The 20,854-nt window shown below is 44.7% G+C and overlaps 1 protein-coding gene across 3 annotated transcripts in view; it reads right to left on the reverse strand.

Annotated features, from left to right (window-relative positions):
• Positions 1–20,854, reverse strand: part of RC3H1 (ring finger and CCCH-type domains 1) — a 256,670-nt gene that overhangs the window by 134,763 nt on the left and 101,053 nt on the right. For all 3 annotated transcript variants that reach the window (XM_029617716.1, XM_029617715.1, XM_029617714.1), the window contains exons 3-5: positions 17,115–17,235; positions 2,151–2,390; positions 1,890–2,065 (exon numbers count right to left, since the gene is read on the reverse strand). In XM_029617716.1, coding sequence (XP_029473576.1) covers positions 1,890–2,065; positions 2,151–2,390; positions 17,115–17,235 — 537 coding nt within the window. The remainder of the gene's footprint in view (positions 1–1,889; positions 2,066–2,150; positions 2,391–17,114; positions 17,236–20,854) is intronic.

The raw sequence follows: 20,854 nt of genomic DNA on the forward strand, positions 1-20,854 counted from the left end.
CCAGCATCGATGAAGGATTGGCATTCCTCGCCACTGGGTTGTTTCAGGGGCATCACGGCATGAGCCGGCGCTTCCCCAAGCCTGGCACTATGCATCGCAGGTGACTGCCGATGCTTCTTTGGCTTCTCAAGGTGCTAAGCCTGGATTTTCCTCAGTACCAAGGTCGATGACGACGAACCCGATGACCTTGACCTGGAAGAGACTGACAGCGGCTGGTCCCCGGTGCCCCTATCCGCCAATGGCATTGACGGAACTGACAGCCCCAAAGTCCATTGGTGCAGATGCCACCAATGCAGACGTCGATGGCTCGGACTCTCTCAATCTAAAGAGCTTCTCCATCTTATTGAGTCAAGCACAGTGTCCCTTGGGGGTCATCTTGAGCGAACAAGCGGCAACTCCAGACATCGTGCAATGCCTCCAGACAGATGACGCATACCTCATGAGAGTCCATGATGGGCATGGTCCTCAGACACTGGAAGCATCAGCAAAAGCCAGATGAGGTCATGACAAACGAAAATAAAGGGGAAAAACGAGAATGGTGATGGCAGGCGGTAGAAGCCAATGGACACTGAAGTACTGCCACCACAGAGGGAACGAAGCAAAAATAAACTTACCAAAAATGCCAAAAAGCCTGACTAAAGGAGCATATGGGGAGGCACAGAGAGGGACCTGGCATTGTAAGAACATGAAAAAACCCAGAATTTAACCAGTGAAACTTTTGGTGAAAGCTCGGAGGGGGGAGGGGGGGGGGGGGGGGAGAAGAGACTGAAGAGGGACTCCATGTGGATGCATGGTATAGGGCATGCTGGGCATGTTCAGTGTACCTAGTCAAAGTTCCAGAAACTTTGACATAAAAGTTTTCCATGCCGGGCTCCATCCGCTGATGTCACCCATGTGTGAGGACTACCATCCTGCTTGTCTGAGGAGAAATAACTATGTCACATTTACCCATTCAAGTCCTTTCATGATTTTGTAGACCTCTATCATATCCTCTCTCAGCCATCTCTTCTCCAAGCAGAATAGTCCTAACCGCTTCAGCATATCATCATAGGGGAGCCATTCCATCCCCTTTATCATGTTGGTCACCCTTCTCTGTACTTTCACCAGTGCAACTATATCTTTTTTGAGATGCGGCGATCAGAACTGCACATAGTATTCAAGGTGCAATCTAACCATTGAGCGATACAGAGGCATTATGACATTCTCTGTTTTATTTGTCATTCCCTTCCTAATAATTCCTAACATTGTTTAATTTTTTTGACCACCACAGTACACAGAGCTGACTGTTTTAATGTAATGTCAATTTTGACGCCCAGATCTATTTCCTGGGTGGTAACTCCTACAATTGAAGAATCCTCCAGCTGAAATGCAATACAAGACACGTGAGCCATCTGTGGAACTCAACGTACCAACCTGGCAAAAGAGAATTTGTTTATGTTCTAATCACACAGTGGAATCTTTAATTTCCACCACTTTTTTGACCTGGATGTTTTTTCAAGATTTCTGTACTTCTAGCTCAAATCAGAACCAGGGCTGGAATTTGATAGCATGAGCCTTTATTCATAACCACCTGAGATTTTTCTTCTATTTTATATCCCACCTTCCACCTTCAATATACTTAGGCTGGTCATTGCAGTAGCATTCCTGAGTCAGAGGCTATGCAGGGTTCTTTTCAGGAATCCTATAATTATGGACTCTACATCCAGCCACCAGATGTCACCCTTAAGCAATAACAATAACTCCTTCCCCCTTAAGCAATAACATAGCCTCCATAGCATCCAACCTAGGGAGCAGTAGAACCAATTCAGAGATCAAAGTGTGGACTTTCTGCATAGCAGTGAATAGCACTTATCAACTTAGCTGGCCCTTCTCCCACTTTTAACACATACCTTGAAGCAGGAGGCTCTGTAAAGGAGTTGGACAACATGCCCAATGCTAGTTTTAGAAGCTTGAGGAAACCGTGGCTCCAGCCTCTGGACCACAAATAGAACCAAGACTTTTCGGGACAATGCAGACCCATCTTCCAAAGCCAGCAGAACCAATTTTAGGGCTTCTTCTTGCATTGCTGAAATGCAACAGAGAAAAGTTGTACATAATTTAAAAGAAAAAGAGCAACAAGCAAGAAATGTGGCTCAAGACAGATTATGTACCTGGTCCGAGGAACTGGCAGCCCCGGGCCCTTACAGCTGCCCAAAGGTTTGATGAGAGTTGCTGGGGATTCTGGTGCTGAAGGATGAGCTCTGTGACCGTTCTTTCACCCAATGAGCGTGCAGCACGCATGGCACGGATCCGCCCTTCTTCCTCCACCAGCTGGCAGTGCACTAATGTCACCAGCTTTCTCTGCATGGGACGACTTAGCACACTTTGAGTGGTGCTGTTCAAACCCACACCTATGAGACAGAAAAAATGTTCTAATATTGTTCAGCTGACAATGAAAGCTATCAACCTCCTTCCTTTCCTTTTTTTGATCCTGGCAGTTTCTTCCTGCATCTTTATACTTCTAGCTAACTTGGAAGCAGGGCTGAGATCTGGAGCCATGAGCCTTCATTCACAAGTACCTGAGGATTTTTCCCCTATATCCTACCTCTATCCCCACACCCACCCACCCAACATACCTAGGCTGGTCATTGAAAGGATGGTTCTGGGCTGGTGGTTATGCACCAGGTTACTGCCACAAACAAGACTGGATTTCAGGATATCCACAATGAATATGCATGAGGTATATCTGCATGCACTGTCTCCATTATGCAAATACAGTGACTTGCAAAAGTCACTCCTCCTGCTTCGCCGCCCTGCTCTTCCTCCTCGGCTCGGTCGGCCCTCCCCGCGCGGTCGGCGTCGGCCTATCGGGGCCAGGGGAGGTGGACCGGAGACAAGCCTCTCGCGAGGCCTCCGAGGCAACTCAAATTTAAAGAAAAAAATAAAAAAAAACCAGCGGCGCCAAAGCGGACGGCAGAAGGAAGCAGGAACGGGTAAGCCCTCCCCGGAAGCCCTGACGCCTCCCCAGAGCCCTTTAAAGGGCTGAAACTGATCGAGGCGTCGCGCGCCTAAGGAGCACAACAAAGGGGCCTGCCCCTTCGTGTGAACCGGAGCACAAACTGAAACCACCCACACCAAAAGACTCTGCCACACACCTCGGCTTATAACCGAAGCACGTTACATCAACAGCAACCAAGCTTGTACCCAGCGATCCCATTTTCCAGGGCTCACACTCATACCTGCCTCCTCAACACTCACCCAGACCCACCAGATTGCAAATAACATCGATAGCAATCATCCAGCCTCACCAGCAATCATCCAGCCTCACCAGCAATCATTTAACATCACCAGCAATCATCCAGCCTCACCAGCAATCATCCAGCCTCACCAGCAATCAATTAACATCACCAGCAATCATCCAGCCTCACCAGCAATCATCCAGCCTCACCAGCAATCATCCAGCCTATACACCATTCACCCAGCGTGTACAATACCTAATGCACCATTTTCAACATTACACCACTGTTCCCAACCAATTGAGCTACAATAATGCACCTCTGCACCATACCTAAAATCTGGCACAAAATCAGAAAGCACACAAAACCAGCAATTCATCACATCACACGACAACAAAGACTATTACCTCTAATGATCTCACCGATAACACAATTCCTAGGACTCTCTTTATTTACCTTAACACTATTCAACGCTCAGTCGCTCTCCAAAAAAATGGACATCCTCAGTGACTACCTCATAGAAGCCAACCCAGATATCTGTGCAATTACAGAGACATGGCTAAAACACACAGATACTGTACTCATAAATCAACTGCCCATACAATCTTACGACTTATTCTCCGTCCCAAGACCCAAAAAAAGAGGTGGAGGTCTCCTTCTTGCAACAAAAAAAGGTCTTAATATTACCTTACAACTTACCAATTCCTCCAACAAACTAGAATTCTCCCTCTTTAAATCTGAACAAATCCAAATAGCTTTAATCTATGCACCACCAGGAACCTTAGAATTGGATCCCTCTCTACTGATAGAACTTATAGCCAAACACATAAACGCCGACAAACCTGCTATAATCCTCGGAGACTTTAATTTACACGTAGATGCTTCTCCACAATCCATCAACTGCCAAACTGTTCTTTCCTCTCTCAACCATTTGGGCTTTACTCAAATTATCAATAGTTCTACCCACAAGGCAGGCCACACTCTGGACCTCATCTTTATTAACGAACCCTTTAACATTCATACTAACCCAACTTGCTCACCAGTACCATGGTCAGACCACAAAGTTATCCACACAACCCTCAATATCAACAACACACCACCTCAAACCACTAACAAAACCACCATCCACTTCAGGAAACCATGCTCTCCAGACATACTCAATGAAAAGATGTCTGATGCATTAAAGCAACTAGATCTCACAGACGCAACAACTGCAACTACCTCTTGGATCAATATTAACAATAAAATTGCAGATCAAATCTGCCCAACTACAACCAAAACCATACAACCTACACTAGACAATAGGAAACCTTGGTTTACACCCGAACTTAAATCCCTCAAACAATCTCTTAGAAAAAAAGAACAAAGCTGGAGAAAAAACCCAACCACTTCAACACATGCCATCTACAAATCCCTCCTCAACAACTATAGGAATACAATCCTTAGAACAAAGAAAGAATTCTACGGAAAAAAAATACACCACTTTATATTCGACTCAAAGGCTCTTTTCTCCTACGTTTCCTCTTTAACCAAACCATCTACTCCTACTATCCCAGACCACCAAGCTCTCAACAAAGCAAACGAACTAGCCAACTACTTCAAAACAAAAATCACCAACCTTACCCAATCAATCACATCCAACAGCCTTACCCTAACACACCATCTCACATCCTTGCCGCAACAAACCACAAGCCTGGATTCATTCGAGCTCACTTCTTCACTGGAGATTGAAAACACACACAAAAAATTCAAACCTTCCTCCCACCCATCTGACCCAATACCAACAAATCTCCTCATCGCCATACCAAACACCATCTCAAAACCAATTGCAGAAATTATCAACACATCCCTTTCTCAAGGTTTAGTTCCTAACCAGTTTAAAATTGGCAATACTGAAACCATTACTAAAGAAACCAAACGCTTGCCCATCAGACCCAGCTAATTTTAGACCCATCGCAAACTTACCACTTATCGCCAAACTGATGGAAAAAATTGTCAACAAGCAACTGTCAGATTATTTGGAAGATCATAACATTCTATCCCCAGCTCAATATGGATTCCGAAAACGCCTAAACACCGAATCACTCTTACTATCTCTCACTGACACAATCCTCGTTAATCTGGAGAATAAACAATCTTACCTGCTCATTCTTCTGGATCTTTCCGCTGCATTTGATACAGTAAAGCACTCTACTCTAATAGACCAACTAGCCAACATAGGTATCAAAGGCACAGCCCTTAGATGGTTCCATTCCTTCTTAAGCAACAGATTCTACAAAGTAAGGATAAACAACAAAGAATCGCATCCAATCCTGACAGAGCAAGGAGTCCCACAAGGATCATCACTTTCACCCACCCTCTTCAATATCTACCTCCTCCCTCTCTGCCATCTACTCTCAAACCTTAAGCTTACCCATTACCTCTATGCAGACGACATACAAATCCTCCTTCCGATCACAGAATCCCTTCAAAAAACCATCACGTACTGGAACGAATGCCTACAGCCCATCAAAAACCTACTCTCAAGCCTCAACTTAGTATTGAATGCTAATAAAACCGAAATGCTCATTGTCTCCCAAGATCCACGCACAATCTCTTCCAGCCTTTCTCTACCAAACACAAACAACTCGTTCTCATCTGAAGTCAGAGACCTTGGAGCATGGCTAGATAATCATCTAAACCTAAAAAAGTTCGTAAACAATACCACAAAGGACTGCTTTTACAAACTGCAAGTCCTCAAAAAACTTAAACCCCTCCTTCACTTCTCAGACTTCAGGCTAGTACTACAATGCATCATTCTTTCCAAGCTCGACTACTGCAACTCCCTGCTACTAGGTATTCCCGCCAACACTATCAAACCATTACAGATGGTTCAGAATTCAGCGGCTAGAATTCTAACTAGCACTAACAAAAAAGATCATATCACCCCAATCCTTCGGAACTTACATTGGCTCCCCATTAAACAAAGGATACTCTATAAGGTACTCACTATCATCCACAAAGCGACAAACAAATTAGCCCCCATCACATTAAGCTCTCAACTCCAACCGCACACGTCCTCCAGACCAATCAGAAGCGCATACAGAGGAACACTGCATGCTCCACAAATAAAATCATCATTGAGCAAACGAGCGCTATCTTCAGCAGGCCCACATCAGTGGAACACGCTTCCCCCAGATCTTAGACTAGAACCCAGTCATCAAGAATTCAAAAAAAGACTGAAGACTTTTCTCTTCCAACAAGCTTTCCCAGACGCTTAATCTTACTGTGACTGACAGACTTCCTAATTACTGACAAACTTACTGTGACTGACAGACTTCCTAATTACCAGGTATCCCTTAACCATGGACGCTGTATCAAGTACTATTTTTAAGAATCTGCAACTGGACAATTATCTTTGAGCTCAAAAATTCACTTTATTTCATATATATATTAGGCACTGCTTATATTTATATTTATTGCTACGTTAAATAGTTATACTTCTTATATAAAATATTATATTTCTTTATTTATTGCCAGTTAAAATATTATTACTTTATTTAGCACTATGTTAAATTGTCAACCAGTTATACTGTTCCATATGTTATACGGTTCCATGTAAAGCTCCGCTCTTTGTTGAGCAGTTCTTCGTTGTATGTAAACCGGAGTGATTTGTAGTCCCTACAAGAACTTCGGTATATAAAAATTAAAAATAAATAAAATAAATAAATAAATAAATAAAGTACTCGACCCCCTAAAATCAGATTTATGTGTATTACAAATGACACTTATACAGATTGTTCCAGAGAGTATGTTTATTGCAAACCAGTTTGCTCTTAAAATTACATTTTCCAAGTCATTAGTCATTTCTCTGAATTTTTTGTAAAATAAAAAAAACTGGAAAATGCTGCTTGCACAAATATTCAACCCCTTCACACTAATACTTGGTAGAATCATCTTTAGCTGCAATAACTGCTTTAAGACTGTTGGGGTAAGTTTCTACCAGCTTTGCACAACATGTGGGAGTGATTTTTGCCAATTCTTCCTGGCAGATTTGCTCCAGGTTGTTCAGGCTGCTTGGATGATGCTTATGGACTACAATTTTCAAATAGTGGAACAGATTCTCGATTGGACTGAGATCTGATCTTTGACTTGGCCATTGTAGAACATTAACCTTTTTGTTGTTCAACCATTCCTATGTTGATTTGGCCTTGTGCTTGGAATCATTTTCCTGTTGAAAGCTGAACTTTCTCTAAAGTTTTAGCTTTTTAGCAGCCTGAAGCAGGTTGTCTTGCAGTATCTCCCTGTGTGTTGCAACATCCATCCATCCTTCAATTTAAACAAGATGCCCAGTCCCTGCAGATGAAAAGAATCCCCACAACATGATGCTACTACCCAGATACTTTACTGTTGGGATGATGTTTGAGGAATGAGCAGTGTTAAGTTTGTACCACACAGTTTTGAATTTTGGCCAAAAAAAATTCAATTTTTGTCATCTAATCACAAAACATTATCCCACATTTTAGTTAGGTCACTGATGCTTTCTGGCAAACTTCAGACATGCTTTGATAGGTTTTTCTTCAGTAATGGTTTCTTTCTTGCCACCCTCCTTTGCAGGCCATTGGTATGCAGAGCTCCTGATATGGTTGATTGGTGCACGTCCACTCCACTCTCAGTCACTGAACTCTGTAGCTCCTTCAAAGTGATTTTTGGCCTCTCTCCGACTTCCCTCACAAGCCTTCTTGCTCTGACATGAAGTTCCAAGGGACGGTCTTATCTAGGCAATGTCTTCGTGGAATGATACAGCTTCCATTTCCTCACAATTGATAAAATAGTGTTTGTTGGGCTATCCAAGCACTTGGATATTATTTTGTAGCCTTTTCCTATCTTGTGCATATCTATATCTTTAATTTCCTCAGAATGCTCTTTGATCTTCATAGCTTTCCTTTAGATTCACAGTATGACCCAATGGTACTGGAATTAGGGGGTCTTGGTAAAAACTCAGTCGCCAATTGAATAAAGGGAAATACAATCGGTACTGATAGTGGGAAAAATCCACCATGAAGCAAAGTTAGAGCAAGTGAGAAGCGTGAATCGGAATGTGCACATATATATATCCTTAAGACCAAATGCACACATCCATTCTCCATTTTATATGGAGGAAGAATCGTGCTGAGAGTTACATTTTTAATTTCTCCCAGAGCAAGGGTTTGTTTAGTCTTTTCAAGTCCAAAATCAGGCTCATCTCTCCATTTTCTTTGGAAGAGGAAGCAATGGAAGTAAAATCCCTGTATCTGCTAGGGTGCCAGGATTGGTTCTATTGCTCGGTGCTGGAGAAAAGATTCTCTATCTAGATGGAGCTGTTGTAGATGCTGAGTTAGAATATTTATGATTAACAGTGAAAAAATTTTTTTAATCAATTTTAAATGTTATACAAAATCACAAAAATGCAAAATTTTACAAAATGCATAGCATACAACTTGGTGCTACAAACATTGTTAGATTTATTTCCCAGCCCATAAAGTGCTGAGCCTGGTGCACTGTATAACCCACAGTTGGACGTGGGTTGTAGAGGCCCTAACTAATTCCCTTATGCAATAAGGGGATTAGCGCCTCTACAACACATGTCCAACGCGGAGTGAAACTAATAGCGCTCATCACATGCAAATGCATGTGAATGAGGCTATTAGCTATTCACTCCCTAAGCAAAAAAAAAACCAACCCAAAAAAACTACATCTAGGAGGCACATTTTAGCAATCAGAAATTTATGCCTGCCAAGGGCAGGCGTTAATTGTTAAGCACTACTAAAACTAGTACAGAAAAGTAGAAAAAAATTGCTTTTCTGTACTGCCTCCTACTTAATATCCTTGGGATTTTCCTCCCACTTAATATCTAGGTGATGAGGTCCAGAGCCGTACCCAATCAGATCGGGGGGCTTGAGACCAGATCCCGAAGAGTCAGGAACCAGACCTGACAGGGCAGCAGGGGGAGATCAGAATCATGGAGCCCTTTTCCTGCTGCAACTTCTTGGATATGATAGGAAGGAGAGGGTAAGCGTACTGCAACCCTGTGCCCAAGTGGATCGAGAAGGCATCCGCTATTGATCCCTTGCCCCCCTAGCAGAGGGAGCACAAGCAGTGCATTTTTCTGTTTTCCACGGAGGCAAAAAGGTCCATGTCCGGGGTCCCCCAGGAGTGGAAGATATGGTTCGCTACCTCCTGATTGAAGGACCATTCGTGGAGCCGGAACATCTGGCTCAAGGCATGGACCAGAATGTTGTCCACCCCTGGGAGGTACACCGCCTGGAGAGTGATGCTGTTTTCAATGGCCCACCACCAGACATGGACCACCTCCTGGCAGAGGGGGAACGACCCCGGTATCCCCCCCGCCCCCCCCCCCAGTTAGTTCACATGGCCTCCTGATTGTCTATCTGAACCAGAACCACCTTGTTCAGAGCTGCTCTTGGAACACCCGCAAGGAATAGCAAATTGCTCGCAACTCCAAGAGATTGATCTGGAGCTGTAACTCTTGAACAGACCAGAAATCTTGGGTGCGGAAGCCCAGAACATGCACTCCCCACCCCATTTGAGAAGCACTGGTGGTGAGTGTGGCCTGGGGCTGAGCACTCCAGAAGGGGCAACCCTGCTCCAGGTTAGAGGGGATTGGCAACCACTGGAGGGCCTGCTGCAACTGTGTCATGACTAGAATACGCACACGCAGGTCCTGCAAAGCCTTACACTATTGAGCGCGCAATGTCCATTCTGCCCGGCACATATGTAGCCGAGCAAATGGGTGGCGTGCGCAATCGTCGCCGTGCGTCCCAGCAGTTGGAGGAACTGGCGAGTAGAAACATGGGGGCAACTGGAGAAGTGTCAGGCAAGAACCGCTAAGGTTTCCGCCCTGTCCCGAGGCAGGAAAGTCTTCGCCTGAACGGTGTCCAGGCGCCTCCCAATGAAGTCCAGTTGCAAGGACGGCTGGAGATGGGATTTGGGACAATTGATTAAGAATCCCAGAATTTCCAAAGTGTCGATCGTGAGGTGCATGGCACTCTGAGCCTCTTGGCTCATCAAGGTAGGGGAAGACATGAATTCCCCGCCTTCGAAGATGGGCCCCAACAACTGCCAGAACTGGTGAAGATCCGGGATACAGAAGCCAGGCCAAAGAGCAGAACTCAATACTGAAATTGGTTTCTGTCGACCAGGAGTCTCAGATACTGCTGATCCGCCTGAAAAATGGGAATATGAGCATATGCATCTTTGAGATCGAGGGAGCAGAGCCAATCTCCCGCCTTGAGAAGGGGAATCAGGGAGCCCAGCAAGACTGTTCTTGAACTTTTCCTTTACCAAGAAATGGTTTAAAGCTCTCAGTTCCAGAATGGGCCGGAGGCCACCCGCCTTCTTGGGAATAAGAAAATACCTGGAGTAGAATCCTTCACCCAGCTGGCAGCATGGAACGAGTTCGTCAGCCTGAGCAAGAACGAGGGTGGAGAGCTCCACTCGAAGTATTTGAAAGTCCCCTGCCACTCTCCACCAGGGTCACGAAGGGAAGCAAGAAGGAAGTCGCTGGAAAAGCAGTTGGTAACCCTGACGGACAATAGCTAGGACCCAGAGGTCCAATGTGATTGATATCCACCGATTTGCGAATAGCTGAAGTCGGTGGAAAAAGATGGTTCATGCTTCCTAGCTGCCAGTCAAAACCCCATTCTGTGGCAGAACTGTAGGCACCTGAGGTGGCCTAGGTTGTCTCTGTCTTATCTTGGGGACAGGCCTTTGAACCCTGGACCTCAGTGCAGGTGGGTAATATTTACGAAGCTGACAGAAAGGCCGTTTGGGATATTGCCATGGGGGCTTCCTGGTAGGCTGGGTGTCGAAAGTACTGGCTGAAACTGCTGAAGGGTCTCCTGGTAGTCCTTCAGCTGAGCCACAGCCTCCTTAATCTAGTCTCCACATAGGTTTTCCCCCATACACAGCAAGTCAGCTAGATGGTCCTGGACCTCAGGGCACAAGTCAGAGGCCCGTTGCAATGCTGTCCATCGGGCTCCAATGCCTGCTGCTGCGGTTCTCATGGCTGTCTTGAAGACATCATAAGCCGAGCGAACCTCGTGCTTCTCGCACTCCAGGCCCTGCTGGACAATAGATTGGAAGTCCTCCTGGAATTGTTGAGGCAGACGCTCACTAAATTCCAGGGTCTGCTTCCACAGCTTCTGGAAGTAATGTCCCATGTAAAGCTGGATGCAAGCTATGCAGGCAATGAGCATGGCACTCTGAAACACTCTGCCCCAACTCATCAAGAGCTTTATGCTCGTGCCCTGGAGGATCAGAGGCATGGGTACGAATCCTCAGCCTTTTTCAGAGCTGACTACCACCACCGACTGGTAGGGGAGTTGATGGCAGTCGAACCCAGTGGATGGCTGGACCAGGTATACCCCATCCATCTTTCTGTTAATTGACAGTACCAAGGCGGGTCACCAGCTCCTTGAAAATGTCATGAATCTGTACAGCCACCACCTCTTTTGAAGCATCCATAAATTGCAGGATCTCGAGCATTTTATGCCTGGAGTTCTGCTCTATCAACAGTTGGAAAGGCACCGATTCAGCTATGGCCTTAACGAATCCCGCGAAACAAAGATCCATGGGGGGGGGGGGGGGGGGAAAGATTGCCAACATTCCTGAGCTTCTCCCTCACTGCGACATTCTGGGGATGTGGGGGGGGGGGGGGGGGGGGGGGAAGAGTCGAAAGCCCATTGGTGCACGCGGCCTTGTCCTCGTGAGCACCAAGAGAGGCGCTGGAGGCAGAGAGGGACCTGGAGGCTGCAAGAGTGGCAAAGGGTCTGACAGTGATGGTGGGATTGGGGGCACTGAAGGCATCAGTGGAACTGACCCAGAGGGTCCTGAGAGAGCTGGCAGATGAGGTGGCACCAGGCGCCTCTGGGCTGCCATTGAGCCCGATGGCCTTTCCTCCTTGGAGTCGCTCACCAGTATGTGGGTTGGTGGCATTGGCAGCGGTGCGCCCATTGGCCATGAAAGGGTTTGGGGCACCGGAGTCAGCTGCATCAGTAGCATGTCGAGCTACTCTAGCAAAGGTGCAAGCACCAGTGGAGCAGGCTCTTGCGGCGGAGGCAGTATCCGGGGAACCGGAGGCTCGAGGCCCTGCAGGGCCCAGCCGACCACCAACCGCATGCACCTCTTCAGCTCCGCTTCAAAGGCCAGCGAGGAGAGAACTGCCTGAAGGGGAGCTAGCGGAATCGGTATGTCCCCTGGATCGAGAGGGACCAAGCCCTCCACCTATTTCTGTGGAGGCATCGGTTGGATCGGAGGGGATGGCCTCCTCCACCCTCCACCACTTCATGGGAGGCACAGAGTTTGATGCCTTCTCACAATCTGGTTTTGATGAAGAGGATATTGATGACTGGTGCTTCTTAGACCTCTCTCTCAATGATTACCACGATCTGTGCTCCTTTCCAAGCGGGGTGGAGGACCCTTGGGGGTCATCTGGGCACAGACATGGACATTGTGGGAAGCTCCCAGGCAGAGGTCAGACCTCGTGGGGGTCTGTGATGGACATGGTCGGGGGCACTGGGTGCACTGGCAGAAGCTGGTTGATGCCATGGAAAAAAAAGAGTGTGGCAAGTGGTCGACTGACAGCGGGAGGGGAAGCCGTCGGGAATTGACCGCAAAGGCATGAAAGCACTTACTGATCGCTGCCTGAGCAGGGCAAGGGACACTATATGACATGTGGAAGGAAAACACACACAAAAAAAAAAGCCAAAAATGCCAAAAAGAAGTGCAAGCTTTGAAAACCGCGCGGCAATAGCTCCACGAAAAAGAAGAGACCCCACCTTGGGTTATTTTTTTAGTTCCTTCAGAACCCTGGAATGCATACTATCTGGTCTAGGTGATTTGCTGCTCTTTAATTTGTCAATCTGGCCTACATCATCTTCCAGGTACACAGTGATTTGGTTCATTTCATCTGACTCATCACTCTTGAAAACCTTCTCCGGAACCGGTATCTCCCCAACATCCTCATTAGTAAACACAGAAGCAAATAATTAATTTAGTCTTTCTACAATGGCTTTATCTTCCCTAATAGCCCTTTAACCCCTCGGTCATCTAACAGTCTAACGGACTCCCTTCACAGATTTCTTGCTCTATAATGAGTTTTTGCCTCTACAGCTAACTTCATTTCGAATTCTCTCTTTGCCTGTCTTATCAATGCTTCACATTTAACTTGACAATGCTTATGCTTTTTCCTATTTTCTTCAGATGGATCCTTCTTCCAATTTTTGAAGGATTTTTTTTTGGCTAAAATAGCCTCTTTCACTTCACCTTTTAACCATATCAGTAATTGTTTTGCCTTCTTTCCACCTTTCTTAATGCATGGAATTCATCTGGACTGCGTGTCTAAGATTGTATTTTTAAACAATGTCCATGCCCGTTGAACACTTTTAACCTTTGCTGTAGCAACTCATTAAGGATCTCGTGTACAGGGACCACCACAATCTCCTTAGGAGGCTCCACGAACTGGAGGACCTTGAACATGTTGTGCCTGGCATCCTCCTCTGTCAAAAGTTGAAAAGGGATGGCCTCCACCATCACCCTCATAAACCCTGAGAATGTTAAGTCCTCAGGCGGAGGCTTCCTTCGTTCTTCTGGAGAAAGGTCTGACTGAAGACCATCAGAGTCCTCAGAGGAGGACTCTGTTGGATCTTCTCCCCAGGGGTCATAGGGACCCTCATCCTCACTGTATGCTACAGGGGATGAGGCCCTATTTGCTTGGCCTATGTCCAGAGGTGAAGGTAACATAGAACAGGCCTCCGCATCTCTGCCTGCCTCGGTGGGCCTCTCTCCTCAGAAGAACCAGCAACGACCACTGTATCAGTAGGGGGAGACCTTGGTGCCTCCCCCAGGACACCGATGCTGTTCTGGGAACTGATGCCAGCTGAGTTGGTAACGTACCGATAAGCAGAATGAGATTCTCTAGAAGCGGTATGAGGACAGGCAGCACCTGCTCCAGTGCCGTCAGTGCTACAGAACCGAAGCCCTGCATTGCCCACTCCACTGCCAGCTGGACTTGGCCCTCTAGCTTCTCCTCAAACGTTGCCAATGCCAACACAGACTAGGAGAAAGAAGGCATGGCCAGATCTTCGGTCTCGCAAAGGGGATTGGTGTCTGGCACCAGGACTAGTGAAGACCATTGCGGACCCCCAGCATCAATAGAGGATGGGTTCTCCTCGCCACAGAGTTGCTTCAGAGGCATCACAGCAAAAGCTGATGCATCCCCGTGTCCAGCACCATGCATTAACGGGAACCAGTGCCAATGCTTCTTAGGCTTCCCCTTAATGCTTGGCCTGGTCTTTCCCCAGTGCAAGGTAGAAGATGACAATCCTGGCGTCCTCAGCCCAGAGGAGATAGATAATGGTTGGTCGCTGGCGCACCTACACAGCAGCATCAATGGTCTCGCCTATGTCAATGGCATGTTGTCCATTAGTGCGGCTCCAAGATCCTTCGATGCCTATGCCACCAATGGTTTGGACTTCCTCAACCTTGTTTAACCCTCTCCTGTCTACTCACAACCTCTGCATATTTATCAGGGCTAAATCTTGGGGAGTTTGTCCCTGTTTTGTCTACTTTTCCTTTTAAATCGTTTACTTAACCTGAGTCTCGAAAACAGGAAGAAATAAACAACATACATGCAAAATTTAAATGTTTACAGATGGAATTAAATTTGTTTAGCAGACAGCAAGCACAAGGAACAAAGAATAATTAAATAGTTTAAATCTCAGAGAGAGTAGAAAGCAAAACTGTCCCTTTCTTCCTGGGTAGAGACTGGCTGCCTCTGTGCAAAGCACTAGTTGACTGGAACCAGTTCTACAAGTTTTTGTATGAATCCTTCCAGCCTATAATTCCAGACACGTGCATCTGTGCACATGACTGGCTATCTGGTATACTTCTTACTACCTCTGTTCCATCCCCCGCAATTCAGCTTTATTGCTGAGCACATCCTTCCCTTTGATCTTTAGTTTCACTATTATCTGGAAAAACCAGTTTATATTTACAAATTCAAACTCTGCTCCCCACAGTGTATACCAAAACACCCTGGCTGCTAACAAGGCACATTTTCCTCCAGGGCTCCTCAGTGTACCATATGTTAACAGCTGTATGTTCTGACCATCAATGTCATCCTGCCAGTGAAATAGAGCTGGGCCACACAAGGACTAATCATTCTTTGGACTCATAGCTATGCCACAGCTGTGCATATTTCTACAATCAAAGAGCTGATCCATCTTGTCCAGTCGAAGCAGATGTCCCTTCGAGGTCATCTGGATGCATAAGTTGCAACCCTGGATGTCATGCAATGCCCCCACGCATCTGATACACACCTCATGAGGATCAATGATAGACAGGTCTTCAGACATTGGGGACATCAGTGAAAACCGAATGCGGTCACCACGGGGCAAAACAAAAGGGCTACAAAGTCGAAAGCAATGGTGGCGGGCTTCAATGGCTGGCGGTCACAGAGGCACCACCACCACAGGGGGAAATCAACCGCAAAAAGAAAAACTTACCCAAATCATCAAAAACCCTGACTAGGGACACTACGGGAAGACCCAGAGGGGGACCTGGCGACTAATTGAAAGAAAAAATTGCAAAGAGCAAAAGTTTCCACAAGGCAAAACACAGCCAAAGTGAGTTCAATCACACCACGAGAGACTTACAGCTCTGCAGAAAAGAAGAGACTGAAGAGGAACCCCGCATGGACGTGTGGTATAGGGCATTCTGGGAATGCCCAATGAGCCTTGCCAAAGTTCTAGAAACTGACATAAGTTTTCCACATCGGGGCACCATCTAATAATGTCACCCATGTGTGAGGATTACTATCCTGCTTGCCCTCGGAGAATCCTCTGTTCCTATTTTTATAAGCTTCTTACTCTTGTTTTTTGTAAACTAATATCTTGCTCGTCCCTCCCGATGCAGCTAGTTAGCGAAACACGGCTGTGTTGGGGGGACAACCTGACATAAGCATAACATTGAAAAATGAATGAAAAATTTCTCAATACTTCATAAAACAGTTCACAAGTATCTGATTTAATGCGGAGCAGACTTTTCACACATCATACCACCATATTGTAAATGTACACATACATATTTACACCTGCTCCTAAGCAAGTGCAAATGTGTGCAAGTATGGTGCACAGGGGTACGTTGTGTACCTGCAATTTTTCAAACCCCACTTGTGTGTGCAAAGTTCACCTTGAAAATTAGGGCTGAAATCCGTGTATATTTTCAGCACTCGGGCTGTTATAAAAATACCCTTAAAAAGAGTATTACCATACAAGCTATTTTTATACTGTTTTCATACTGTTGACGTCCAGAACCTATGCTCATGTTTTTACTCATCAATAAGAAATTTCTCCCTCCTCCCCCCCTCCACGAACAACCTTCCTTCCCCCTCCCCCCCCCATTAGCAAACCTCCCTCCCCATGCGCTAGTTTCGCTCTAATAGTGCATACTGCTACTGTTCCTAGTTATGTTATATTATCCAAGTTGTTCACTCCCTTGTTCATTGTAAGACATATGTTGTCATTGTTTTCTACTTGTTATAATGTAAACCGGAGTTGATAAGTAATTCTGTTACCTGAACTTCGGTATAAAAAAAAAGTTATAAATAAATAAACAAGCCATGGAAAAGGAAAATTAGAAGACAGCAAATGCTCATACTTTTTAAAAAGTTTTTAATTGCACACATTTTGGCAATTACCATTTTACTGATGCAGAATAGTAAAATAAGCACTACATAATAAATGCCCAAGGTTAAGTGGTGTTCACCCAGATTTAACAGAAGCACCTAATTAGCAGCGATTCCCCCCCCCCCCCCCCCCAATACAGACGAATAGCATGATCAGCTGTGTTTAGACTTACCTCGTGCACTGCTGAGTGGTTTGAGGTACAATGCTAATTCTTCCACACATTTCTTGGCCTCTTCATAGTGTTTGGTGTCTTCAACCCCACTGCATAATGTAATTGACTGCTGCTCAGGAACCTGTCCAAAAAAGGTCAAACAAAGCAACTTACAATACCCACCTGTTACACCCTGATCCCACACAAATATTTATATTTATTAAAATTTAATTGCTTAACATAAGATGGCCTAAGCAATATAAAAGAAAAATATTCAAATTCAAATTTTTAAACAAAAAACAAAAAAGACACTGCAAAAAACAAATGCTGCAAAATTGAGTTCCTGACACTTAATCAGCTCTGGAAAGACCCTCGTGAAAAGGAGTCCTGAGCCTAGTAGGAATCCCTTATATATAAGTATTTAAAGAGCAGTTGTAAGCTGAAGGTGCAAAACATTGGTCTTTAAACCCCCCTGAAGGTCTTCAGGTAATCACACAGCCCCAACGTCCAGTGAAAAAGAGTTCCAAAGAGCTAGAGCCATACAGATGAGACACATTCACTGGTTACATAAAGACGGGCAGACCTCACAAACATCAAGCAAGCCCCAACTGAGGAGATGGCTGGTGTAATTTAAGAAGAGAACTGTACCAAGGACAGGATCCGGAATTAGTCAATTTGACCCAGTCATCCCAATTTTGTATTCTATTCGCTGGCATATGAGAAGCTAGTGTACATTAGGATGGGAGTAATGTGATTGTAGCATTTAATTCCAGAAATAAGGCACTATGTTACACCTCAGCTTAAGAACACATTTTTCTCAGATACTGCACAAATAATGGCTTTATTTTTCCCCCAATTACAATTTCCTGGACATTAAAAGAAAAAGCTGACTCAAGTACAGAAAAATGTTACTTTTTGGTTACTGAGTCAAACAAAATGTAAGCGCCACCTTAAATCATTATTGCTAGTGTTTGGGAATTTGACTTTCAGCACAATTAAACTGAACTGGATTTTGTTTAAAGAATAAAAACAGACTTTCATATCCCCTAAAAGAAAAAAGTCCCAGCTATCACTCACAAGCAATGCACCAGGTTTAGCAGAGAACCACAGTTTGGACCTCTCAGAAAGAGGACTGTCACAGCAATGGCTTAGCTAACAAGGCAAAAGAAAAGGATTCAACAAGGGGGAAAATTCCTTGGCAGCTGAAAAATAAGACTCATAGTGCCGTAGTTCCAGTTTGGGAAAGATTTAGTTGAGCCAAAAGCCCCCAAAACAGGAGGCAGCTGCAAAGCAAAATAAAAAAAAACAACCCACTGTTAATCTAGTTTAGCTATGAAATATGTGCCATTTACTCTACAGGTTGAAAAATAATCTACTAGTTAGTTACACTGGCACGACAGCATTGGCTCCAATTCCAACATGCCGATTTTTTACTAGAAATTCAACAACTTAAAAATGTTGTAAGCTCTTTTATAATAGAAATCTTATTCAAACAATTTGACCTACCACAACTTAGTGGGATGATGTGCTGCCATCTAAATACATTAGAAAATTCTTGGGACAAGGTAAACACTTTGAACAACAGCAAGTCAATTCCACAATCAAACTGGCTGAATATGCTCTGCATCTTACAAGTAGAACCCAATTAGAATATCTGTCCATCTAGCAAGCAAACCTAATGGATGGAAAGAAGCAACATGAGATATAAGCTAATTGAACAATGAGCTAAAATCTGTTCTGCCATGGGGGAAAACATACAAAAAGAAGGGGGGAATTAATGTGTTTCACACAATGCAAAGACCTCTTTTGGAATATTTGAAATTCTAAGAGAGAGAGAGTGTGAGAAAGCGAGTGTGAGAAAGCGAGAAAATGCGAGAGTGTGAGAGTAAGAAAGAATGTGTGAGAGAGAGAGAGAGAGTGTACGTGTGTGTGTGTACACATATTACAGGATTATAATAAATGGCTGGATCTAATAGTGATCTCAGTGTTAACGCTCGCTGTGGTTGTTAAAAGAAAAACAAAAATTAAAGGACAACTGACCCAAAGAAAGGAAAGCAATAATGAAAAAAAATTAGAATAAAATTAGTAATTAGCCAGATGTACACAACAAAGGGTTGCAAACATCCAAACTGAAAATAAGTTAATGCCACGGATATCAAATAAGGCAATATACTTAAGCGCTTTAAATACCTGCATCATCACAAACAGGGGTGTCTCAAGACAATATGCTGCCTGAGGCAAGGGATGAGATGGTGACTCCCCTCCATCCTGCCCCCAGGCACAGCACAGGTCAAATCAATGAGAAGGCAAAGGGAGGGGTTCCCCTTAAAGTCTGGCCATTTGGTGATCTGAAAAGGGAGGTAGGGTTTAAGGTTCCCAAAGGAGTGGCAAATAGTGTCCGTGATAATATGTCTAGGAAGCTGGCAACCCTGCCACAGTCCTGGGATTCCTACCACATAGGTCTCATCCTTTCCCTGCATCTGTTCTCTGGAGAACTGGGAGATAGTTGAATGGTGGGGGTATGTGTGTAGTACACTCAAGGCCAGTTTAAGGGTATTAGGCACCCTATGTGAATCTTATTAGCCTTGTTCCCCCAAAGCTGGCCCTTTCTACACAATTAGAATGTATGCACTTCTGCTAACAGAGTTTAGAAGAAAAGGGACATTCAAAATACAGTTTACGGAGGTAAAATTATCTGAGGTAATAATTGGTTTCAGAGAATTAAAAAGCACATTTTCTTACCGTAAACAGGATTCTCCATAGACAGCAAGACGAATTAGTCATGACATGTTGGGTGACATCACCTGACAGTGCCAAACAGACATCTTTTTAGCTCAGTAGTTTTACCAATGAGCATTAGGAGTTCCATGCATGTACTGCCTCATGAGCCACTCAGCTGATTGTAGAGCTTAGCTTTAGCTAAGTATTCGACTCTCCAGGGAGATGGGTGGGTATTAAGCATGGCTAATTGATCCTGATGCCTACAGAGAACCTGTTTACAGTAAGTAAACTTGTGTTTTCCATCAATAATCAGAGCTGAACTAGCTATGACAAGTAGGAAATCCAAAGATAAGTCATGCACTTAGTGAAAAAGGAAATCAGACCCCAACCCTGCCCCATGGAATGTGGCCTACTGGGTGAACAGGAAGCTCAAAACTTGCTTGTCCAAAGCTATCATTTCTTGAGAGACTGTCCAGATAGCAGTGAGATGAACTGATGATAGGGGATAGGGATATACCTATAGTACCTGAATGTAATCCGCTTTGATGTACATTTTAAAGTGCCAGAAAGCAGAATATAAAAATCTAAATAAATAAATGACCAAATTGCATCTTTGCAAATGTCTTCAATTGAAAGAGCTATTAAGTGAGTCACTTAGGTAGCCATGATGCTCACTTGAGTCTTGACAGTCTTGATGAACCAGCCATCACACAGCAATGCTCAATACAGTCCACTAGCCATTTGAACACAGAACACTTGGCAACAGACATCCAAATCTGTTAGGTTCACAGGGTATGAACAGTTGAGAAGCCCAATGGAGTGCCCAAGTTCTCCTCAGGTAATAGGCCAAGGCCCATTTAAACTTAGCTACCAATGGACGCAAAAGAAAAGCATGCAGCATAGTAGCATCCCACTTGAGCAGAAAACCATCTGGCGCAGATAAGAACTTGATTTAAAGAATACAACAGAATTTGTAGACTTTCCTGTTTTCTAATGAGAAAAAGATCTACTGATGGACAACCCCAGAGGTCGAATAGCCT

Source organism: Rhinatrema bivittatum, chromosome 10 (assembly GCF_901001135.1).
Source record: "Rhinatrema bivittatum chromosome 10, aRhiBiv1.1, whole genome shotgun sequence".
Taxonomy (NCBI): Eukaryota; Metazoa; Chordata; class Amphibia; order Gymnophiona; family Rhinatrematidae; genus Rhinatrema; species Rhinatrema bivittatum.